Source organism: Notechis scutatus, chromosome 1, assembly GCF_049901735.1.
Source record: "Notechis scutatus isolate UNSWTSFEM ecotype Mainland chromosome 1, rNotScu1.2, whole genome shotgun sequence".
NCBI classification, from domain to species: domain Eukaryota; kingdom Metazoa; phylum Chordata; class Lepidosauria; order Squamata; family Elapidae; genus Notechis; species Notechis scutatus.
In genome coordinates this window covers 302,958,437-302,982,465 of record NC_142009.1, presented here as the reverse complement: position 1 = coordinate 302,982,465, position 24,029 = coordinate 302,958,437, and the positions used below count along the sequence as shown (strand labels likewise).

Sequence of the window (24,029 nt, the reverse complement as noted above, 5' to 3'; positions counted from 1 at the left end):
CCCACCTTCCAGCTTTTTCAGTCAATCCAGAATAATGTTATCAAAGGTCATCAGATGTTGGACAGAATGGAACCATAATGGTTGTAGTCCTTATATCCAGATCCTGCAATAATCATCAGCAAAAGTGGTGACTGGTCCTGATTGAAAAGAATCCAAATAATACATTTCGTCTAGGGCTCTCCATAAGTGTAGTCTAACCATCTTCTCAGCAACTGTACCTAAGAAATAGTTGGAGACAGTGGTGGGATTCTACCAGTTCAGTGATTGTGCAACTTTCCAAACACCAGCTGAGGCTCTGCCACACGAATCAGCGGAGAGGATAAAGAACAGAAGAGTACAGGGGCAGGTAGGACGGCTGATCCTGCACTTTTCTCTTCTTTCTCCTCTTAGCTGATCGTCAGAGCAATTTTTGCTACAGGTTTGGCTAAACCAGGCCGAACCGGTAGCATTTCACCACTGGTTAGAGACCATTGATATTTGTCTATATTAATAATTTTTGAGTAGGAAATACTTTTGACTCTAATGAAATTCAATTACTCTGTCGAGGGGAGGAATAATTCTTGAGTTCATGTTTCAATCCACAACACATTACATATTTTTTGTGGGGGTTGGTTTGGAACAGCTGAGAGGGTGGGAACATTTCTATCATTTATTATTAATAAATAACTTACAGAATGCTGAAATGTTATGCAATGGAAGCATAATAACATTTATGTTCTTATTTTAATAGCAGACAGCATGGGGAGAATTTGATCAAAGCAAGCAGGAAATGCCACAGTTAAGAAATGCATCATTTACACCTAACACTGATCATTCAGTTCCACTACGAAGGACTCGTAAGTGAAAATTGGGGAATAGCATACCTCATTATTCAAAACCAATGTAGCATATTTTTCAACAGGGTGCAATAGAACTTTTCTGTTTGTTTCTTTTAGTGCTGTGAATAACACAATGTATATTGTTACATACAGTTTTAGTTTAAAAATAAAGCTATTTTAGGATACTATGTTTGAAACTGCAGTTTAAACTAGAAGTCAATGTTATTCTCACCTGCTCTTCTGTGTTGTTATTGTTAGTCCTCTGGTTTTAAATCTGAATCAAGATTTCGAATATTTATAATCCAAGGTGTCACAGCAATCTATTTCTTTACTTGATTAAAAGACTTACTGATATAGGTAGTCCTCAACTTACAACTACAGTTCAGCCCAACATTTCTGAGACAGTTGTTAAGTGAGTTTTGCCCTTTTTTGCCACAGTTGTTAAATGAATCACTGAAGTTGTTAAGTGAGTGACACAGTTGTTAAGTGAATCTGGCTTCCCCACTGACTTTGTTTATCAGAAAGTTATAAAAGGTTATTACATGACTCCAGGGATACTGCAACAGGGTCATAAATATGAACCAGTTGCCAGTTGAATCTTGATCATGTGACCAGGGAGATACTGCAAGTGTCATAAGATGGTCACAAATCACTTTTTCAGTACAATTGTAACTTTGAATGGTCTCTGAATGAATGGTTGTAAATTGAGGGCTACCTTTATTTAGTAGTACTGGATCCAAACTAGCTGCTGATTTTGGGGTATTTCAAAAGTTCAAATTGAATATTTTGATTTTTTTATATATGAATTTCTGTTAGTTTTATTGGGCTCTTCAGAAAATTTGCATAGCCTATATGGTTTTTGTTTCAACCCCTCCCACATTAGTTGTATTTTCATAATTCTGAGAATGTGAAAAATGCAAGACTGTAACTAAGTTATGTTACTGCCATATAATATATTGCTAAATGTGAATTTGATATGATATACCACAATTATTTTTGAATGTATTTTTATTATTGATATGCATAAATAAGGTATCCAGTTACCTTCTTATTTATGTAGAGAATTGAGGCATATCTGATATTCTGTTTATTGAAGAAAGTAAGTATAATACATTAAGTATGTAATGTAATAAAATTTTAATTAATACTAATGTTGCTTTCTTAAGTAAACAGCATTTCAAATATGCCTCAACTACATAGATAAGGTATCTAGCTTCTGTATACAATATTTGATTGATAATACATTACAGTAATAATATATTACAGTTGTAGCAATTTAATACTTAAATCTGATGTTGTAGTAATTAAAAGTAATGTTAAATTGTGAAGACATACTATTGGAGATTATTTTAAGTAGTATAATTTTTATTTCATTCCAGCTCTTCCATCCAGATCTATTTCAGTGGATGAGTCAAAACCTGAACTTCTTTTTAGGCTAGTAGTGGGTGCTTTCTCGGTGTCCGTGCTCCATATTGATCCTTTACCACCACCTGAAACTTCACTAAACATTAGCCCGCTAACATCAATGGCACAGGATTTTTTTACCCAGATAGAAAAAATTGATCCAGCTCAGATTCCCACAGAAGATTTTTTGTTGCTTCGAAAAGTATTTGCAAAGGCTTGTTCACATGACCACCTTCGGTACATTTTTTTCTTGTTTATCTAGTAAATGTAACAAACAGAGCCCAGCAATCTATATGAACGATAATAGAGTAACATTAATTTATTGTTTAGTTAATATATAAATTGACATTAAAGCATAACAGCTTTCAAACATAAAAGAGAATCCTGTGAATAGTAATATTTTTTGAGTACCTCCTAAATGTAGTAAGAAAGGGGTTGCTTCAAATCCACAATAATTTATTCCATAATATGGGCCTCACCATTGACACAGTTGAATTTGTTTTTGATATGAAACCTATTATGATAGAACCTGTTTAAAGTGCCTGGTTGATGATTTTAAAGTATGGAGACAAATTTTATAGAAGTATTTTTTAATGTTTGTTTTGTTTGTTTATTTGTATCCAACCTTTATTATTTTTTACAAATAATTAAAGGCAGTGAACATATTCAACCTTCCTTTTCCTTTTTTCCCTACAACAACCACCCTGTGAAGTGGGTTTGGCTGAGACAAACTTGCCCAAAGTCACCCAGCTTTCATGCCTCAGGCAGGACACGAACTCATGGTCTCCCACTTTCTAATCTGGTGCCTTAATCACTAGTTCAAACTTGCCAAATTATTTTTTACCTCTATTTGCAAGATTTTCCACCATTCATGGTCACACAGTAGGCAGTTGGATGTGTTTGGGAGGTTCCTTAATCTGGACTACAGAGCAAGATTTGCCATTATTTCTTTTTTCTTTAAAAAAATACCTTGACCAACTTTTCTCTTTAGTGTCAGATAGCACTTGGAGTGGATTACTTTTTCATGTCCTTGGGATACTGTTGCATATTTGAAAAAAAAAAATAGCAAAACAAATGTTTTATTCTGGCAATTAAAATTATGTATTTCCACAACTTTTTAACAATAAGTAAAAAGTGATTACATGTGTGTTTGTTGATTAATAGTTTTCTTATTTCTCATGTTAGATTTATAGGTACAGGCCTCAAAGTATCCTATGAGCAGCGACAAAGATCAACCTCTCATTGTTTGAATACAGACTTATCTATTGGACAGATGGAACTTCTGGAATGCCTGTTTTCTACAGACTCCCATTCCCAAATTCCTCACTATACAGAGGTACATAAATTATATGTGTGCATTAATATTAGTAGTTGAAATACACTGAGAAAAATATGAAATTGTACTTATACTTTTATTTATACATAAATTGCAATCAGTGGGTAAATGTGTAAACATAATTGCTTTATGACAATTGACTTTTTGGTAGCTAGATGTTTGGATTGGAAATGCCTATTTGGAAAAAGTTGATCCAGTCAGAAATCATTCTTTCCCAGTGGGGAGAGCTAAGATTATAATATAGTACATATAAAAAGTCTACACACCCATGTTAAAAAAAAAATGCCAGGTTTTGAGATGTAAAAAAATCAAATCTAGATAAATCACTTCAGAATTTTTCCACCTTTAACATATAAGCTGTACAATTCAATTTAAAAATATGGCATTTTAACAGGTGTATAGACTTTCTACATCCCCTTTAGAAATTCATGCCAGCCAGAGCTTTTATAATTTAGCAGTCAGAAAATAGTCCAAAACGCTTAACTATTTTTTCCCCTCTCTAAAGTCCTTGCGGCTCTATTTTCTCCAATATCTAAGGGTGTTGCAAAAAGCAAAAAAAAAAAAATCTAAAATCTATTAGATTGCTTTAGATAACCTTAAAAAAGCAAGGAAAATATAAACTCTCTGGGTTGCTTGATAAAAGATCATGTAATGAAATGAGATGAACAATAACATTCTTATTTTCCCCCCAAATATTTTGAGCTTTGTCATTCTGATAATCTAATGAGAGAATGGTAACTACCCAAAAGCAGATTTATTTCCCATTTCATCACCCCATGTCTTCACCTCCTCCCTAGTGTTTTAGAAGGCTGAAAGAAGAATAAGATTAAGGGGATTTCACAATGCCCACGTGGAAACCCATTCACAAAATGGTAGATGGTGTTTTTGGTTTTTCTAAGCTGAATTATAATAATAATAATAATAATTTGAATTATTACCAGTTTTGTTGTCTTTCTTTTAAAGCTCCTTAGGTTTAACTCTGAAAAACAAGAAAACAAGTTACATTCTCCCTCATGCCTTCAACTTCATTACAAGCACTTGGACAACAAAGGGCCTCAGGTAAAGTTGATAAAAATTTCTCTTGAGTTTTGAAATATATAAATATAAATGTATGGAATTGTGTATAAATTATATTTTACATTTGTAATAGGTCTATAGTGTTTTATTAACAGGGTAGCCAGGGGAGACTGAGCTCTGTTCCCCAGAAAGCAGATTTACAAGTCAAGCTGAGTCCAGCATTCTGTGAATTGGATATTAGCATTGTAGACAGACTAAATTCATTGCTTCAACCGCAAAAGCTAGCCACAGTGGAAACTATGGCATCCCATATGTACACTTCTTACAACAAACATATTAGCCTGGTAAGTAGAAAATCATTCTGCTTTACTCGTGTACTGGTTGTGTAATTTTGATTATTTGGTTTGTTGGAAATTTGATGTATTAACAGTTTTGCTTTTTATTTGTGTAATTATTATTAGTCATATACTGTAAATGTCCCCTAGATAATTCAGAGCACTGAACAATAAAAAAGAACAGAGAACAAAAATTTGTATCTTGCGGTAAGATACAAAACAGAGTAAAAACTAATATAAAAATTTCACCAAGGCAATTCAGCAATGATATTAGACAGAATTGCAAATCCTTCTGACTAAACCCCTGAGAGGAAAGCTAGGCATTATGAAAAGCATCACCCTGAAAAGGTCTTTTAGTGTCGTGATTTTTACATATGAGAAGATCTGAAGGTATCTCTTGGTTAGGAGCCTCCTAGAGTTCAATATAAAATGGGCGGCTATACAAAATATTTAAATAAATAAATAAATAAATAAATAAATAAATAAATATACAAATACAAACATTTATTTGTAGTGGTAATTCTCAACTTATTACCATAAGTGAGTCTGGACTTGCATTTATAAATCAAGGCACCCGCATGATTGGATGCAATTTTCTGGCCTTTTTTGTAATGATAGTCAAACAAAATTCGAGATCATTAAAGAAATGCCACATTCATTAACTAAGCCCATTCATTTGAATGGGCAGGGGAGTGGTTTGGTCAGAAATCAGCAAAATATGCGGAAAACTGACAAATGACATCATGAAACACCTTGACCTGTTGTAAAGCTGACCCATCTGATGTGCGGTCACATGACTACGGGAGGCAATGATGTGATTTGACTACCTGTATACATAAATAGATACAGTAAAGGTATCTAATGTAAATTATAGATATTTAAAAATATACCCCATCTAATGGAAATTATAGATATTTGCTAGAATTCAGAGATCCATAAATCTTAAATCCAACTCTAGTATCTATATACCTGGATTTTATCATCCCTTGCCTAGGTTGTGACATGGGGAAGATGTCCTGCCCTGAGTGAAGGGTTAGTTTGCAAAAACTCCCAGTGTGAGATTAGAAATCTCATAAACAGTTTTATTATTTTTAGCACAATATTGTGTATATAGCAACCATAAGACATATATATATATATATTTATTTCAATTAAGTTCCCCCCCCCCCATGCTTTAAAAGCAGTGTTTTTTCTTTTATTATGCACTGTTTTAGCATAAGGCATTTGCTGAAATTTTTCTGGATGATTCACGTACTCCCACTAATTGCAAAGTATCGATTCAAGTGACTGCACCAGCGCTGAAGCTTTCGGTTCGCTTCCCAATACCTGATCTACGATCAGATCCAGAACGAGGACCATGGTTTAAAAAATCACTTCAGAAAGAAATTCTTCAATTAGAATTCTCAGACACAGAACTTAAAACGGAATTTACTGGCGGGCCATCTTCAGAGGAAATTCAAATAGAACTCACTTTTAAAGAACTAACTGGTAAGATAAAGAACCAGTAATAGTTTATAATAGTTACTGCCATGAAGTACACGAGATCAGATAACAATAGCCTATTTACTATTCCCTTTAGGAAGGGAAAGGGAAATAATTTTATACATTTAGCATATAAGTGAAAATGATTAATTATAACTTTAAATAAAGCCCTTATGTTTTTGTTGTCTTAAGAAAGGGATAGGGAACTATGACACTTATATGACTTGTGGACTTCAACTCCCAGAATTTCTGAGCCAGCCATGAACTCCAGTTGAACTCCAGAAGTCATAAAGGGGCCATAGCTCCCCACCTCTGTCTTAAGAGGACATAATCTGCAACTTACAGGATAGCTACTGTTCTATGCAATTGAGAATCATGGTTACAAAACACTACCGTGTTTCTCATATAATAAGGCCGGGTCTTATTTTTTTTTGAGTCCCGAAAAAATGGCTAGGCTGTCTTTTCGGGGGTGACTTAATTCCCCCCTTGCATCTTCGGGCAGGCGGGCGGCGATGGCTTGGATGTTGACCTCGGTGTTGGTGGGGCACTTTGTATCAGGGTCAACGCAGGCAGCACCATATCCGGGTGTGCAACAAAAGTACTTCCTAACAGCAAGTCCCCCCGCCATTTCCCCCACATTTCGCATGTTTTAATATAGGCCTTAATTTGGGGGGAGGGGCTTAATTTCATTTCATGCCTATAAAACATGCTGGGACTTCCTATTGGGGGAGGCCGTATTGTTGGAGAAACAGGGTATTTTCTTGTTTCTGATGGACGTAAAGACAAAACAATTCTACTAAGTTTCCTGTATGGTTTGTTATTGCTTCACTACTGTTCATAGGAACATATGTAATGATTTTCTCTGTTTTTGTTGCAGGGTCATTTGAAGAGAACAAAGATCAATGTGCTACACAGTTTTTAAAAGTTTCTAGTGGTATTCTTGGAGAAATGGTTTCATCAGACAATTTTGACTGGCCACGGTAAAGCAAGATATTTAATCTTCCTCCTACATTTCTTAAAATGTTGATACACTGTCACACAATGCGTGTTTCATTCATTCCCTGTGTAAATCTTCAGTTTTCCTACCCAAAACCATGTTATTAAAGCCAAATTAGCTATATTCTGACAAATTTGCAAAAACAGTTGAAAGCGATTGTAACAGTTAGATATTGCATTTTTAAATTTATATTTATAAATTGGACATGTCCCCTATTGCTATGGAGATGTTTTTCCATATCCCCAGGGTAAATATTTCGCAAGTCAAGCATGGAACTCTATGCTTCTATGGCAATGACTAGATGGCTCTCTTGGCAATAATATGTTTAAATTTCCTACTTCAATTTACACCTTTGCGATTTTCTGGTGGCCCCCTATCCAATTATTAAGAAGATCTGATCATGCTTAGCCTTTTTCAGATTTGCCAAGATCAGTTAGGTCCCATCATCTCAATCCATCATAACTGCTGCTAAGATATATATGTTACAATAATTTAAAACAAGGGTTCCCAACCTGTGGCTGCGGTCTGCTACCAGGCTGTGGTCTGTTGGCCACCGGGCCGCATGAGTGGCTGGCCAGTGTGTGTGTGTGCATACCCCACTTGCGCTTCCATTGCCATGAGTGCCACACAGTCGCTACTGTTGACACAGGTGTCACTGATGCACATGCACAAGTAAAGGCACCTGCCCCCCACCTCCGGGCTGCCACTCCAGAAAGTTTAGGGAACTCTGATTTAAAACATGAAGGATAAAAATATCTTTGAGACACTTTACAAATTAGCACATCATGTTGTGGGCTTATAAAGACATTAAAATATGTGAAGTGTTAAAAATGAAATGAGAACACTCGACAATACAAGATGAAAAGGGGTGCTATAGAAAATGGAGTAAAAAGGATATATGATGTTTCCTGCTTACCTTTCATAACAATTCATTTAACTGTTTTGGGAATTTGCCATGTTAATTTTCTTGTTTGGAAAACAGGATTGTACTGAAAATAAACCCACTTGCTGTACACTCCATTTTGGAAAGAATGGCTCCAGAGGAAGAGGAGGAAATTGATGGTCATTTTCATGAGGAAGAAGAAGGAGGATGTCAATCCCTGAAGGAGCTGTGTGATCTTAGAAGACCAGAACCATCTCCCTTTTCCTCTCGTAGAGTAATGTTTGAGAATGAAGAGGTAGGATGAATATTCAAGTTTAGATATCATTTATATGATTTGGGGGGTTTACATAGTGGTTTTTTTTAAGCGTATTTGTATCATAATCTCAAAATGTAGAAGCATAACTAACAAAACTAACACAAAGAATAATGCCAAGTAAGCACAGCCTGATTTCAATTTAGGAACTTAGAACTAATTCTGTTCTGCTTCGTTTACAATTATATCTTGAAGTTGTTGATAATAAAATACTGTAAAACACAGTATTTGTCCATCCATCCCTAACATTTCTAGCCTAAAGAACAACTCTGGATGGCTTCACAATCAAAAATAGAAAACAATAAAATATAAGAAAAATATGGCAATACCTTGAAGGAAGCAGATAGAAAGAAAAACAATCATCATACCTGTCTTAAACAGCCTGACCACTGATGATGTAATGCTTAGAGGAATAGCCAAGTTTTAAAAGTTCATTTAAAGGAGAATAGAGTGAAGGCTTTGTGAATCTTCAGGGGTATACTATTCCAGAGAAGAGGTACAGCAACAGAGAAGATTCACTTCCTGGATGTGGATTAAAGGCATAGAGACCTGAGATATCCATAAAACTTTTGGAATTGACCCTCTGTCCCTCTAACAACAACTAGAACCAGCCAAGGAGACCAAAGAAGAGCCACCATAATACAATACACTCCCATTCCATACAATTTTTTTGAAAATATTTTTTGGGCATGGGTTCTCTAGGGCTAAAAGTGATTAGCTCAAAGGTGCTCATCTGACTTTGTGCTTTTTAATACTAGATAGGAAATAATTATGCACTGAAGTAATCTGTGTTCAGTTTTGCTTTTGAAAGAGCTGCTCTTAGAGTTTACAGGGGATGATCATATTGCCAGAAATCTTTTTTTGCTTAGTAGAAATATTTTGTGTTTTTAAATGTTCCCCAGTTCAAATTATTTGAGGATAGATCAGCTGATACTAGCTCCTGTACACAGGATGTAATAAGCCATACCCTCCCAAACATAGAATTAATCTTCCTAAGCACCCAACAGTTCTGCTCAATTAGGAAGGGGTTCATTCCTTCCTAGATATAGCTTCTGAGGTGGCAGATCTAATAAACAGTATCACTATGCCCAGTAAGCATGCTTTTGAGAAATGGCTTGTACTCATTAGTGTACTGGATCTTTTCATTGATTAATTATCATAAGCTGCTTAGCAAACATGAAACCCCATTTAGCATGATTACAAACTATTTCCCTAAGACATATCTGTATAACAATTAGAATTGCCAAAAATTTAATTATGAACTTTATTGTATACCTTAGCCATGTAAGACAATGATGGTCATTTAGAATATTACACTTCAGGTACTTTAGCAGGTGTCTAGATTTAGAGCTCCCCTGCAAAACAAAATTATTTGATTTCAAAACTTCTTTATTTTTAGTTGGTATATGAACATGTCTCTTAAGATGTCTGTTCTTTGATTAAATATCAAATCTGATTGAAACATTAGTCAAAGTGACTTAAAATTCAAAGAGACTAGTCCCAGAATGTTTTGGTAGCTCTTATCTCAAATCTTATTGATTAGCCTGAAGAAACAACAAAAATAATAAATATTTTAGCCATTTTAATTTTTAAATTGAATTAAGTTTAAGATTTATCTGAAAATATGCCCATTTTTTCTGGAAAGAAGATATCCTAAAATTGATACTAGAGCTTGCATTTCTGTTTGCATTTTTGGTTTTACTATTTATGTCTCTGTGTTATATTCCCCATTTGTTTCATTTCTAGATGGTGATGCCAGGAGATGCAGTGGAGATGACTGAGTTTCAAGATAAAGCAATCAACAATTCCCATTATGTGTTAGAACTCATGTTGCCAAATGTTTATTTAACATTACCAAACAAGAGTTTTTATGAGAAACTTTACAATAGGCAAGTATAAAAACAAAGGTCATTGAGATCCATCGGAGGCATTTTGAAATAAAAATCTGGGAAGGTAACTTTCTTCCCCTGCAGCCCCTATGACATCCTCCACATGATCCTCAGAATTTCTCAGCCCCCTGAGAGATATTTTCAGCAATTACTGGAGAGTGCAGGATATTTAGTTTTTCAAAGAAAAAGCATGAGGTGTTTTGGAGCACCAGCCTATAAATTGATTCCTGATTTCTGGCAAATATCTGAACCATATTCATATTGGTTATGTATGTGTCTGTGCTATTTCTAAAGAAGTATATTACAGTTGTAATACTGTTGACTTACAGCAGTTCATTTAGTGCCCGTTTAAAGTTACAGCAGCACTGAAAAAAGTGATGATTTTTCACATTTACAACCATTGCAGCATCTCCATGGCCACATGATCAAAATTCAGATGCTTGGCAACTGGTTCATATTTGTGACCGTTGCAGGGCCCGAGATTATGTGATCACTTTTTGCAACCTTCTTACAAACAAAGTCAATGAGGAGCCAGATTCATTTAACAACCATGTTACTAACTTAACAACTGCAATGATTTGCTTAACAACTGTGGTAAGAAAGGTCATAAAATGGGCTCACTTCACAAATGTCTCACTTAGCAACAGAAATTGGGCTCAATTGTGATAATAAGTTGAGGACTAACAGTACACATTCACATGTTGAGTTGCAAGACAGTCACCCTTTTTGTCTTGTCTTAATGTTTCTTCCTAATCATTTGACAAACGTAACAAGTATCCTCACGTGCGGCGTACTTTTCTTTTTCTTTTTTTCTTTTTTGCACGCAGGTTTTGCATGCGGGCGGCTGTAGGTTAAGGATGGGGAGCCCCGGTGGGTTATCAGGTTTTACGGTGCTTCCAACATGTGCGAACGGTGGGAGAGCGGAGAAGAGAGCGAGCGAGCGCCCGCTGTGTGAAATCCTGCCGTCAAAGCAACACTGGGGGAGGCAGGGTATAAATTTACCAGGTTAATGTAGCAATGGTGATTAATGCCCAGAACATTGTTTGCGGGTATTGGGGTGTGTGTGTGTGTGGTGGTGGTGAGGAGAGGTTGTCCTTTGAATGCGGAAAAGTAGGTGTGACCTTGTGTAGGAAAATAAAGAGATCCTTTTAGCGTGTTTGGCTTCTTTGCCTCCCCTCGTTCGTTTTGATGTGGAGATAATGGCCTTCGGGCGGGAGGGGAAGAAAACTGTAGCTGGATCATTTCAAATTTCACTTACTCTCCTGCCTCACTTCAATATGTCTGAGCGACTCCAGATACTGGAAGACTTTTTGAATGAAAGTGTTACCTCCATATATTTTTTAAAGAGGGCCACTTGGGGAAAAAAAAAGATTCTAAGGAATTCCTTGTTTCTTGATTAAAGAGAAGGCATTGAATATACTGTTCCTTGGCAGCCTTTTCAGTGTCCGGTTTTTGGTGTGTGTGTGTGTGTGTGTGTGTGTGTGAGAGAGAGAGAGAGAGAGAGAGAGAGAGAGAGAGAGAGAGAGAGAGAGATCAGCTGTATTGAGAAGAGAACGTTTCCTGTGTTCTCATTTTATTTACAACATATTTTACGCTTAATGGTAAGCAATGAAAAATATTTTTAAAACTCATTTCTAAACTCCATAGCTATTGGCATATTCTTGGTTCAAAATTGGATTAGCTCATTTCAAAATTGTCCAAAGCAGAAAAGTGCGTCAAAAAAAAAAAAAAGTGCAAAAGTGGAAGGTGTGTGGAAGAGGGGTAGTCTTATACGGCGAGTATATAACAAACTCTATATTTTGAGTGGAAATGTTGGGGGTCGCCTTATACGCCCAGTCGCCTTATACGCCGGCAAATACGGTAAGAGAAGGAAAGCTAAATTACCAACCTATATTTATCGGACGTACAGGTGTTTCTCTGATGCACAGGTTCACTCTTCTGTTAATATATACTATTGATTTTCATGCGGTTAACAATTTTAAAAAATATTTTTCCACAACATAGATTTGTCGTGATTGATTATATTCCCATATCCAGTTGGAATAATATCAAGAGTTTTTTCTTTCTTTGTAGGATTAGCAATGATCTACTATTGTGGGAACCCACAGCTCCCTCTCCTGTAGAAACATTTGAGAATATCTCATACGGTGTTGGGATTTCAGTCGCCAGCCAGCTGATCAACACATTTAGTAAAGACAGTTTTAGTCAGTTCAAATCTACTATTCATTATGGTAATGTATTGCATAAAATATATATCCAATGTTATTCTGCTAAACAAAAATATGAGTATGTATTTATGGTAATCTGTTTAAAAGAATTTAAGAATTCTGGGAAAATCTGTGCATAATCTGTGCATAAATATTCTCAACCTAGGTATATTGTCCACCTAACTATACAGTTAATCAGTTATCTTGATTAGTTTCACTAATTAGATATTTAATTGGTTTTATAGATGATGAAAGTGGATCTGAGGAAGAAACATTACAGTATTTCTCCACTCTTGATTCTAATTATTGTTCCCGGAGAAGGAAAAAAACTGAATTGCAAAACAGAAGCACACAGAATTTTCTTTCACTTTTTTTAAATATAAACCATGGATTATTATCAATATTCACAGATATCAAGGTGAGATACCTAAGTAGGAATGATTCGTATGGGTTGGACTAGTGGGGTTTTATGTATAAAACATTATTTTGGTATGCTGACATTTGGCAAAAAAACATTTTTTTTCTTTTTTTAAAAAAAAAACTCCCAAAACTAGCTGTTAGTACAGCTGTTAAGGAAGCATTTGGGAAGTCCAGAGCTATTGATTATATTGAGAAGAAAAAAGATATCCAGAAGGCAGAAGATAAAATTTCAATAATACTGCTAAGAAAGCTGCATATTATAGACAGACCACCAGGTGTCAGGATCAGATCAAGGTTGTTTTTATCTTTGTGTATTAAGCAGCATAATACTCTTACAAACAATACAATTCATTCTAAAACAAAGGCTATCAGATTCAACCAACAAATAATGTTAATATATCTTTTTCACTGTTTCTGTAGCAGGATGATGGAAGAGTATTCGAAGACAAACATGGAGAATTTTGGTTTGAATTTTGTAATGGTTCTTTATTTTGTGTAACCAAGTACGAAGGTTTTGAAGACAAACATTATATATGTCTCCATTGTAATAGTCTCAACTTATATCATCAAGGTATGAAATTGAAATGTTAATGTAGAATATGAATTTGTGTTCAGCTTTTTGAAAAGAAGGATTAGTGTAAGTCATAAAATGTATTACAATTTTTTAAAAAACAAATGCATACATCTAGCTTTTTTGCTAGTATTAAAAAGATTCATTTTGTACTACTGTGTTGCTAAAAATAGAATTATATTTAATTACACTTCATTCAGAACTTTGGAGCTAGGAGTTTTTAAGAATATAGCATGACTTTAATTTTGCTTATGGAACAAAAATTAAAAGGTCAATAGTTGATGTATTTATTTATCCGTTCCCATTTGTATGCTGCCTAATCTCATAACTCATCCTTTGATATCAATTGATCATCAATTAATTAGAATTGTGGTTTATAAAAATTATATATACAGAGAAGGATGGAAATAATTTGGAATAATTATGTCAAAACTAGATAGCATAATGTTTTTGATTCAGTTTGTAAGAGGTGCTTTCAATAGCAATAGCAGACTTATAGACTGCTCCATAGTGCTTTGCTTCACTCTGAGCAGTTTACAAATGTCAGCATATTGCCCCCAACAATCTAGATCAGGGGTGTCAAACTGGCACCTTGCAGATCACATCATGTGCAGGCCACACCCACCCCAGTTCTGCAAAAGCAAAAAAGTCACAATACACCATGTGATGTCACGTGACATGATCAAGTTTGACACCTATGATCATAGATCCTTGTTTTACCAATCTTGGAAGAATGGAAGGCTGAGTCTATCTTGTCAGATCTGGAAACTTATCACTTTTCCAATAAATCCCAGGGAGGTCCTGCATTCATACTCCTGCTTGTTCCATACAACTTTTTTTAAACACACCTGAAGCATTACCCAATCAAAATAAAAAGTAAGAGTAAAATTGTACTATACTTTTAAGGTGTGTGCACCTTGGTACATGAAAGTAATAGGAATGAATTCCTCAGTTCCATTTGAATCATTTTATCAGTTTTCCTGATAGAAATATATTCTGGCATGTCCACACACAAGTCCTAGGAAGGGCTTCAAAGCAGCTGTGGCAAGCTTTCCAACAGCTACTTTACTACACAAATACAGAAGGCTATTTTATCTTCAAGTAATGCACCTCACATAGCTCTATGAAAAGGTCTATTGATGAGTGTGAAACAGAATTATGTTGATAATTTTCTAGCTTGATAGTAGTTAACTATGTCTTATGCATTTAGAATATAAGTGGAGGATGTTAGTCATTAGTAGGTTTATTGGAGTATTTCTCTGGGCTTCTACTGCCAGAAGGAATCTGTAATGTACTGTATTCTAATTTTTAAAATGCTTTTTCTGATTTTTTTGGTGTTAATATAAGTAGTTAATAAATTGTTGATCTTTGGTGAATTTTGATGTGTAGTAAAATATATTGTAGAATTTTTTTTTATTTGTATATAATAGAAAATGGATTGTGCAATACTTTAGAGCAAAGACAAAAAGGTGCTTTGGCATGTAGTTGAAGTCTCATTGTGCAAATCCATAAACTAAATGTGTCTTCCTGGAATTGCATAGCAACTTCATGAGTTCCTAAGAAAAGGTGTGATTTAAAAAAAAATGTTGCAGACAAGTGCCACATTTGTGTTCCCATACACCTTTCGTTTTTGAATAGCATTCACAGTCACTATGAATATTACCAGACTTTGTCTATCTTCATTTATTCTGAAAGATAGAATCTGTGCTTTCATTCTACATTCCAAATTGCTTTAAGTAATAAACAAATCCTTTTGCAGGAGTGGTAGAAGAGACAGTATCTCTGTCTGAAATAAAACTGCCAAGTGCAACACATCCACATTGGCTAGAACCTACTGTTTATTTTTCGGAAGAAGAAGGTCCTAATACAGCTTTTTCAGACGGTGTAGGAGCAGAAAGCTTAAGCATGTTGTCAGTTGCCGTTAAAATACAGTCAAATAAATCAGAAACAAATACAAAGGTTTGTATTTAGACTTAACTTATTTATCTGTCAATACAGTTATATTTTGGTTTTTCTGTGAGAGCTTAGGATAGCATATAGAAATATCCTCCCATCCCCCCCAACCCCGGTGCCCCATTTTATTCCCACAGTAAATTCATGGATAAGATTGTATTATGGAAAAATGACTGGTAAATAAAGTCAGGTAGGAATTTGAACCCATAACTCTATACATTTGGCCCTGCTTGATAGGGCTACCTTGACTTCTGGTCCAACAATTCTGGAAGGTACCACTTTATCACTACACTATAAAGTCTTTGAATTTCCAGTCAGATAGTAACTTATTGTACTGTGTACATAGTTCTTGTTATGGTACTAACATTATTAGCATTGTTAATGTCAGAGAAAATATAGGTTATGATGTTCATTTAATTCCAAACATTTCAAACCATTAAACTAACTAGATATACTTTGTTTTCTAGGAGTTTTTAGTTGCAGTTGGGTTAAGAGGAGCCACTCTGCAGCATAGAGTGCTTCCTTCTGGTTTAAGCTGGCATGAACAGGTATATCACTTTGCTAATTGTTTTTTGTTTTTAATTACTCGTCACTCAGTTTAATGACCTCACAGCCAAATTAAACAACTGAGAAACATTATAGATATTCTCCACTGAGTTCACGGGAGAATCCAGGTTGGGTAGTCTTTAGTCTCGTTGCTCTTCAGACTGAGTTGAATACTGAGGACACGCCTCCCTGATAACGGTCCCCAGTTTTCAACTCAGTCTCTGCTCGTTCAGATGTCCCTTAAGGACTCTGAAGATCTTGAGTTTTAAGAAAGAGACTTGTATTACTAATCCCTGGATCTCCCATGGACACCGGAGTCAGTTGGAAAGGTTTGACAGCTGTCCGACTTAGTTGGGACACCTGCCCTTTGTTTTTTCGCGCCTTCGTATTTTTGTGCCTTTTTTATTTTTGTATAAACCTTTGGAGGTGGACCTAGTCAGGGCCCCAGGTTATCCCGTGTTAATGGGACGGGGGCTGGAGTCACTGCCCAAACTTTCGGTCAGGCTCTGAAGCGAGTTTGACAGCCACAGCAGCTGCGAGACATTTAAGCCTGCCATTAATGCAGCAGCCGACTCAGGTCCTGCAGGCAAGCTTCTGGACAGTATCCAGAAGGAGTCTGTTCTGGATCTAGTTGTCTAGTCAGACTTGACAGGTCCCCGAATCGCCGCGGCAGCTGTGAGTCACATAAGACTGTCTGACAGATTGTGGCACAGCTATGTTCTCAGATATTAACAATTAGATAAAAAAGCCTAATGACAACTTAAATATGCTCCATAGAATGCAGAGCATATATTGCTAAAAAAAGTAGGGTGGGAGAATGACATGACTTACTTGAAAGAAAATCTACATCCTGCACAATATCATCATTTTTATGGAGAATGTAGGTCATCCTTGTCTTGTTCAGTGACCATTCGAAATTGCAAAGTTGCTGAACAAGAGGACTTATGACTTGAGGATATGGCCATTGCAACACCCCAAGAGTCATAATTGTGATATTTGCTATACTTTTGCACTTAAAACTAGTTGTCAAGTGCCCCATGATTATGAGATCACCATTTGCAATCTTCCCTGCCAGCTTCCCCAGAAAGTGAAATGCCTCTGTCCCCTGCTAAGAGAACTCCCTCTAGTTTCAGCGGGTTGGTGAAAAGGGTTCATGCTGAAATCCAAGCAGGATTTTTAGTCATGGAGGAATTTCAGTTTTGGAGCAGAGAAACTTGTCTCTCCACTCAGAGCTAAAAATCCTGCTTGGATTTTGGTAGGGAGGATTTTCAACTCTGGATCAGAGAGACTTGCAGTGCTTCCATAGCCTCATTCTCTAAACCACGCAAGGCTTGCAGAATAATGCATGGTGGCTTTTGGAAAGAAGGCCTGGCACGAGTACGAGCTGTCTCAGATTTGTTGCACAGGCCTTTTAGGAGGAGGAGAAAAATAGCTGAAGGTGAGTGGTGCAAGGTAGATCGGAGGGGCAGCAGCCAGGGCAATCACGCTGTCCCCTCAGGCTTGTACACTTTGAAGAAGAGCGCATATTTGTCAGTGGCAGCAGTAGTGCTAGCGGTGAATATGAGCCCTGGGAAAGTGAAAACTGGCTGAGACTGCTGATGGTTTGGGGTTTCTGTTTTGAGCGTCAGTCCCAGCATTACAACCAAATGCTGCAGGGCACACAGCCTAGGTCACAAAGGAAATAGGTGGACATGGGAAATTGGGCAGCATTTCACAGTGGCAGCAGTCATGGCCTGGGAGTAGAGGCAAGTGGCAGGGACTGCTGAATGCTTACAGGCCTCTGCATCAATGTTGCTGCCACCAAGTGCTGCATTTCATTCCTGAACATGCGCACTGTCTCCACTGATCCTCCCCCACCCACCTGAGATACTTCATTGCTCCTTGGGACTGTATCTACTTAATGTCTTACGAGTTCACTTCGCAGCCACAGCTAGGATTGCAGTAGTTGGGCAAACTGGTCAAGTGACATCTTGCTTAACCACCACTTTACTGAGTGATCGAGATTCCAGTCCCAGTCATGATCATATTGTTGAGGACTACTTGTAATATGGGATAAAAGAAAAATTTATAAAAATGTATCTTAAAAGCATTGCAGCATTTTAATTTTGCGGTTATTTTTCAGTATCTTCATTTTCTAACTTCATAGTATTATTAATTAGTATTAAAATGTGTTTTTTAAAAAAACTGGTCCGCAACCTCAATGAGTTCTTATAAGCTCAAATGAAAGATTCTATCCAGAAAGAGTTTAGCAGAGCTCTGTTATACTCCTCAAAGTATATTCTTGTTCTCCCCCATCCCTGAGGCCTGGGTGCCTCCTAGAAACCTGGAAGATTTTGCTCTAGCATAGTAAGGAACAAAATTTGAATGAGCAAAGCTGCAGCAGGATAGTAAAACTGCAAGCTACCACTGGGTCTCTTATTTCACTTTTTAATATATGTTGTAAAATGGCCTTAAATTGTAATTTTTTACAATTGTAATTGTAATTTGAAATCAATGGGTCTACTTTTATGCTTTTGTAATTGTAGATTTTGTATTTTTTGAATATTTCTGATGAACCTGTATTGGGATATAATCCTCCAGCCTCCATTACAACATTCCACGTCCATCTCTGGAGTTGTGCTCTGAATTACAAGTAAGTTAAATGAGAAGAATATTCAGAGTAGCATATTATGGCGATTGTTGTCAATCTTAAATCTCTTAAATACTTTGATCCAAACTTTTGGAAATAACTGGTAGGATTTTTTTTTTTTTTTGGCAGGCCTTTATTTTTACCAACTAGATGTCTTCTTACTGTTGAAACATTTAGCATTTCAAGTAGCATGGCACTGGATAAATCATCTTCTACTCTCAGGTAACACTTAAAAGGCCAACAGTTTCATTTTTACCTTTATATTTGATTTTAGGTGTTATGAAAATATAAAACCATATATGAGGATGAAGATGAACTTTTAATGAAATTCAATGTTTGAATTTTTCATAAGTAACAAAAATCCATTGTAAATCTATAATTGTTCATACTTGTTGAATCATCCATTTTTTGGCCATAGTGACTTCTGTTTTTAAAACATGAATTTGGAATTGAGAAAAGAAATAGGACAAAACATGTGGTATGCATATATTCTTGTTTTAAAATACTTGTAGGATTTTCAGCAAACACAATTTAAACTTTGAAAAGTTTTTTCCCCCTACATGTTGTCCTTCCCTTGGTTTCTGGCCTACAGGATTATAGTTCAAAGACATAAACATGTGGTTTTAAGGAAGCTTTGACTACATTAAAACTTAAACTGGTATTCGAACAATCACATTCTTGTTGTAGTTTCTCATTTTTTCCTGACAACCAAAGACTTTATTTGGCTGTATGTAGTTTTTTGTGACCTTCCCAGCTGCAGTTCAATGAACAGTGCATGTCAGTTTTGTTTTTACTTTGGGAATCTATTTCTACTTGTAGTTAAACTGCCTTATCAGAACAAACTCAATAACAGTGCAAAGTTAAAAAGATGATTACATTTGTATTCTTTAGTCAAGTGGTTAAATGCATCATTTATTTGTATACCAAATACACAATTTAGGGTTTTTTGGCTGTAGGATAATCTTGGATGAGGCTGCTTTGCATTTATCTGACAAAAGTAATGCTACTGTGAATCTCCAAAAAGGTAAGAGTATTTCGTATTGGAAAAGAACCTGGAGAATCAAACATAACCAATTAGGATATTGAAAAGTGTTACAATATTAAGCATATAGAATTGGTTAGTAAAATGTCAATTGGATCTCTAAGTTTTCTTGAGTACATTAAGACTCTGTAGCCATCATTTAATCTTAAAAAACATGTGGTGGCAAATAATGGACGCTTTGAAGCTACCGTGTTTCTCATATAATAAGGCTGGGTCTTATTTTTTTTTGAGCCCCGAAAAAATGGCTAGGCCGTCTTTTTGGGGTGACTTAATTCCCCACCTTGCATCTTTGGGCGGGCAGCGACAGCTTGGATGTTGACCTCGGCGTTGGTGGGGCACCGTGTCGGGGTCAATGCAGGCAGCACCATATCCAGGTGTGCAACAAAAGTACTTCCTAACGGCAAGCCCCCACCATTCCCCCATTTCGCATGTTTTAATATAGGCCTTAATTTGGGGGAGGGGCTTAATTTTTCATGCCTATAAAACATGCTGGGACTTCCTATTGGGGGAGGCTGTATTGTTGGAGAAACAGGGTAAAACTCATGAAAGTCTAAAATGAGCAGGACCAACTCAGATTTAAGGTACTCTTTTACTCAATGCTTCATTTGCATGTTTTCATCTACAATAACAGGCCATCGAAACAGATTTCAGAGATTCATTCCTTCTTTATCTTTCTATCCTTGCACATACACATTCAATTATTTGCCTCACTTCCTTATTTTTTTTTCCTGTTCTTGCTTTCCTATCCAATTTGGACAGTTTCCTTCTGGCTATCTGCAGACAGTTCCATGTATGCATCCATTTACCTTCCCTTCTGCTCTCTATTCTTTCTTGCTGAGTCAGGAAAAATGTTTATTGTTTTTCAGCCTAGCAGGAAAGGAATCATAGCAGGGATACAGAATATTTGATTGAAAAAATATGCAGGAGGGGAGAGTAGCTTGGACACTGACTCTTGGACACGTAATGGCGATATATGTATATGCTAATTAAATTCATTCCCAGTAAGAAGTGAAATAACACCCCTTAATGATGAATGCAGTGTCTGTTGATTTATCTGCTTATTTTCTCTAGATTAGAATGGGTTTGAATATTAATTATAATACTATTTTATATCAAGTGAGAAGTGCAGGTGGCTTGGACAAATAAAGCTAAAAGGCCATTAAGTAGGAGGAAATCACAGTATAACCTCAATTTAACTGACCCCCTTTTAATAGTCATTGGATGCAACTGAGCAAACAACTATTTAGGATTCACCCCAGAAATAAAGAAATCTGTTGTTGATTAAGTTTATTTGCAAATGATGTAAATTGGTACAAATCACATTAAATTATGTATTATATAATAGAGAAAATGACAAAAGTTCAAAATTGTTAGGGTCTATACTATATATTAATATGGAAACTGAATTAAAATGTGTGATGATTTAAGTAGTTTTCTTTTTTAAAAAAAAAAAAAAGTATTAAAACAGTTTTATAAATATATATTTTTATTCTTTTTTTCCCCAGATTATGTTCAAGTTATGGATATGGGACTGTTGGAACTGACCATAAGGACAGTGAAATCTGAATCTGGTGAAGAGAGGGTAAATTAAAACATAAAAACTACATTATTTATTTACAATTTTGACAAAATAAGGCTAATTTTGAACATACATAAAACACACACTGACGCATACACGCACACACACACATCTTTAGGGGACTTATTTACAAATAAAGAGGGGTTTATTTACAAAGTAAAATGAAAATCGGTAGTAGTAGAATTGTATTGGCTTCCCTAACATACTCTTTTTCCTAACATACTCTCCCCTAACATACTCTTTTTTCTTATCTTATGTTTTTTATTTTTATAAAAGGTGGTGAATATATCTTAATACTCTTTCCTTCTCCTATTTTTACCCCACAGTAGTAACTTTGTGAGGTGAATTGGACTGAGAAAGTGACTTACCCAAGACGGCTTTCATGCCTAAGGTGGAATTGGAGCTCACTGTCTCCTAATTTCTAGCCTGATGCCTTAACCACTAGACTTGGGGGTCTTCTAAGCATATATGTTTTGTTTGTTGGTAAATATGAGTGTGTGTAGTTTTCATAGGGATCAAAAATGTTTTACTTGTTTTACTTTCTGTTGCCCAGAACAATCCATATTTTGAACTACATTGTTCTAGTGACGTTATCCACATTCGAACATGCTCAGATTCATGTGCTGCATTGATGAATCTTATACAATATATTGCAAGTTATGGTGATTTGAATCCTCCTGCTAAAATGGAGTGCACTTCTGGAGTGACCAAACAGAATGTAAAGGTATGAATATATATTTCTCTTAACCCGTAAACCCCCCACCCCCGGCAGGAATCATATAATTTTCATTATTTACTTTTGTCCAGATTAATGCAATTTATTTATTTATTTATTTGAAGGGGGAGAAGAAATATTTTCACTTCATCTTACGGTAATTTACTAAGACAATGATTGGCAGATGTAGAAGATACATTGACACATAGATATATATTTTTTTCATTTTAGCCTCTAGTTATTTCTAGAAAGAAAGTTGTTGTTTTTTTTAAAAAAAAGTTTAACTTGCTTGATGGATTTTGCAGGCCACGCACAATTTTTTTTTAGAAAACAATGAACAGTTTGAAACTCCTAGTTAGATTTTTTTCTGTTATTTTCTTATTTTATTATGATAGTCACACATAAACTTTTCTCAAAACAGTGAGTAAAATAGCGATTTGAATAGACTAGATTTCCACTTTTAGTTGTACCATGCAGGAAGTATTCTCTGATAACATTAAGCAACTTTCATATGATAAAGTGTAAAGATAAAAATTCTATTTTTATAACCGACTTGTAGTTTTCAATGTCATGTTTTACCGCTAGGATTACTGTCCTTACAATTTTACATACACAGTGCTTTTATGTTATATTTGTTAATTCCATGGCTTTTATGTTTATGCTGATGAAAACGTGAGATAATGATATTTTATAGTACTGTAAATAAGTGAGAACAGTCAAACTTTAAAATCAGCAAGGAATGTTGTGGCATTTTAAAGTATATCACATTTATTGTTAAATAATCTTTCATCAATGACAGATTATTTTCTGAGATACTGAATGATAGTTCATCAAAGCTTAGATTACTATAAATGTATTAGTCTGTTGTAATTAAAACAGTAAAGGATTTGCATTATATGATAGACTTACTTCTTTGAAAATAATCAGTGGTTCATTTCATTTACTTAAAAAATGGTACTCATGTTCTTATTTATATATATTAATGTTTTAAATAAGACAGCTAAACCAAATAAAGATGGAGGTATTTGGACACTAGATCACCAAGTTGGTTTAAACAACTTTAATCTTGTAGGTCTCTTAATAATATATGGAGCAGTAGCCTTAAGATATCTTTGGATTTTAGGAGTAACTTCTGAAGAAGTTTGTTGCATGTCCATTTCAAATTTGGTTCTGTATAATCTTGTTTAGGCAGAAGCTTCCAGTTGCCCACCTTCTCAAGGGCCAGTTCTTGCTGAAGCTGATCAACAAATTTTACGTGATTTAATGAGTGATGCTATGGAAGAGATCGAAACCCAGCAGTTGCTTTCCCCCTCTAACCTACAAGCTAATGGTAAATCTATTTGGACTTTATTTTTAATCAAAAGCTATTTAAGTTTCATATTTATTTTTTGAACACATTGCATTATGCTTATCATTTGCACACCTATGAGTATTAAATGCTTTATTAACATTTTAAGATTAAAAATTAATAGAAACTTATTCTATATTAAGACAAAAGAAATAATTGAAAAGGCTAAGAGTGCAAAAGCAAAGGAAGAAAGAAAATAGAGTTGTGGTAGCACAGTGGTTAGAATGCAGTACTACAGGGCTAGCTCATTCCTCAACTCCAGGAGTTCAATTCTGAGTGGCTCAAGGTTGACTCAGCCTTCCATCTTTTCGAGGTCGGTAAAATGAGGACCCAGATTGTTGGGGGCAATATGCTGACTCTGTAAACTGCTTAGAGAGGGCTGTAAAGCACTGGGAAGCGATATATACATCTAAGTGCTATTGCTATTGCTATTTACAACAGTTATAAATACAATTATAAATGTACCTCTTGTTCTATGGTTAGAACACAACTCTTATTTTTTCTATAATTATTCTTAATAATCAAAACCATAAATCATAACTATA

At 35.5% G+C, this 24,029-nt stretch overlaps 1 protein-coding gene across 1 annotated transcript in view; it reads left to right on the top strand.

Annotated features, from left to right (window-relative positions):
- The window catches only part of ATG2B (autophagy related 2B), a 51,749-nt gene that overhangs the window by 14,569 nt on the left and 13,151 nt on the right, over positions 1–24,029 (top strand). Inside the window, exons 10-29 of the mRNA XM_026679383.2 lie at positions 731–836; positions 2,198–2,459; positions 3,408–3,558; positions 4,522–4,617; positions 4,731–4,919; positions 6,125–6,398; positions 7,270–7,372; positions 8,372–8,567; positions 10,332–10,474; positions 12,548–12,705; positions 12,927–13,099; positions 13,522–13,672; positions 15,432–15,631; positions 16,093–16,173; positions 18,697–18,803; positions 18,930–19,022; positions 19,757–19,824; positions 21,348–21,424; positions 21,975–22,145; positions 23,325–23,466. Of these exons, the coding sequence (XP_026535168.2) occupies positions 731–836; positions 2,198–2,459; positions 3,408–3,558; positions 4,522–4,617; positions 4,731–4,919; positions 6,125–6,398; positions 7,270–7,372; positions 8,372–8,567; positions 10,332–10,474; positions 12,548–12,705; positions 12,927–13,099; positions 13,522–13,672; positions 15,432–15,631; positions 16,093–16,173; positions 18,697–18,803; positions 18,930–19,022; positions 19,757–19,824; positions 21,348–21,424; positions 21,975–22,145; positions 23,325–23,466 (2,941 nt within the window). The remainder of the gene's footprint in view (positions 1–730; positions 837–2,197; positions 2,460–3,407; positions 3,559–4,521; positions 4,618–4,730; positions 4,920–6,124; positions 6,399–7,269; positions 7,373–8,371; positions 8,568–10,331; positions 10,475–12,547; positions 12,706–12,926; positions 13,100–13,521; positions 13,673–15,431; positions 15,632–16,092; positions 16,174–18,696; positions 18,804–18,929; positions 19,023–19,756; positions 19,825–21,347; positions 21,425–21,974; positions 22,146–23,324; positions 23,467–24,029) is intronic.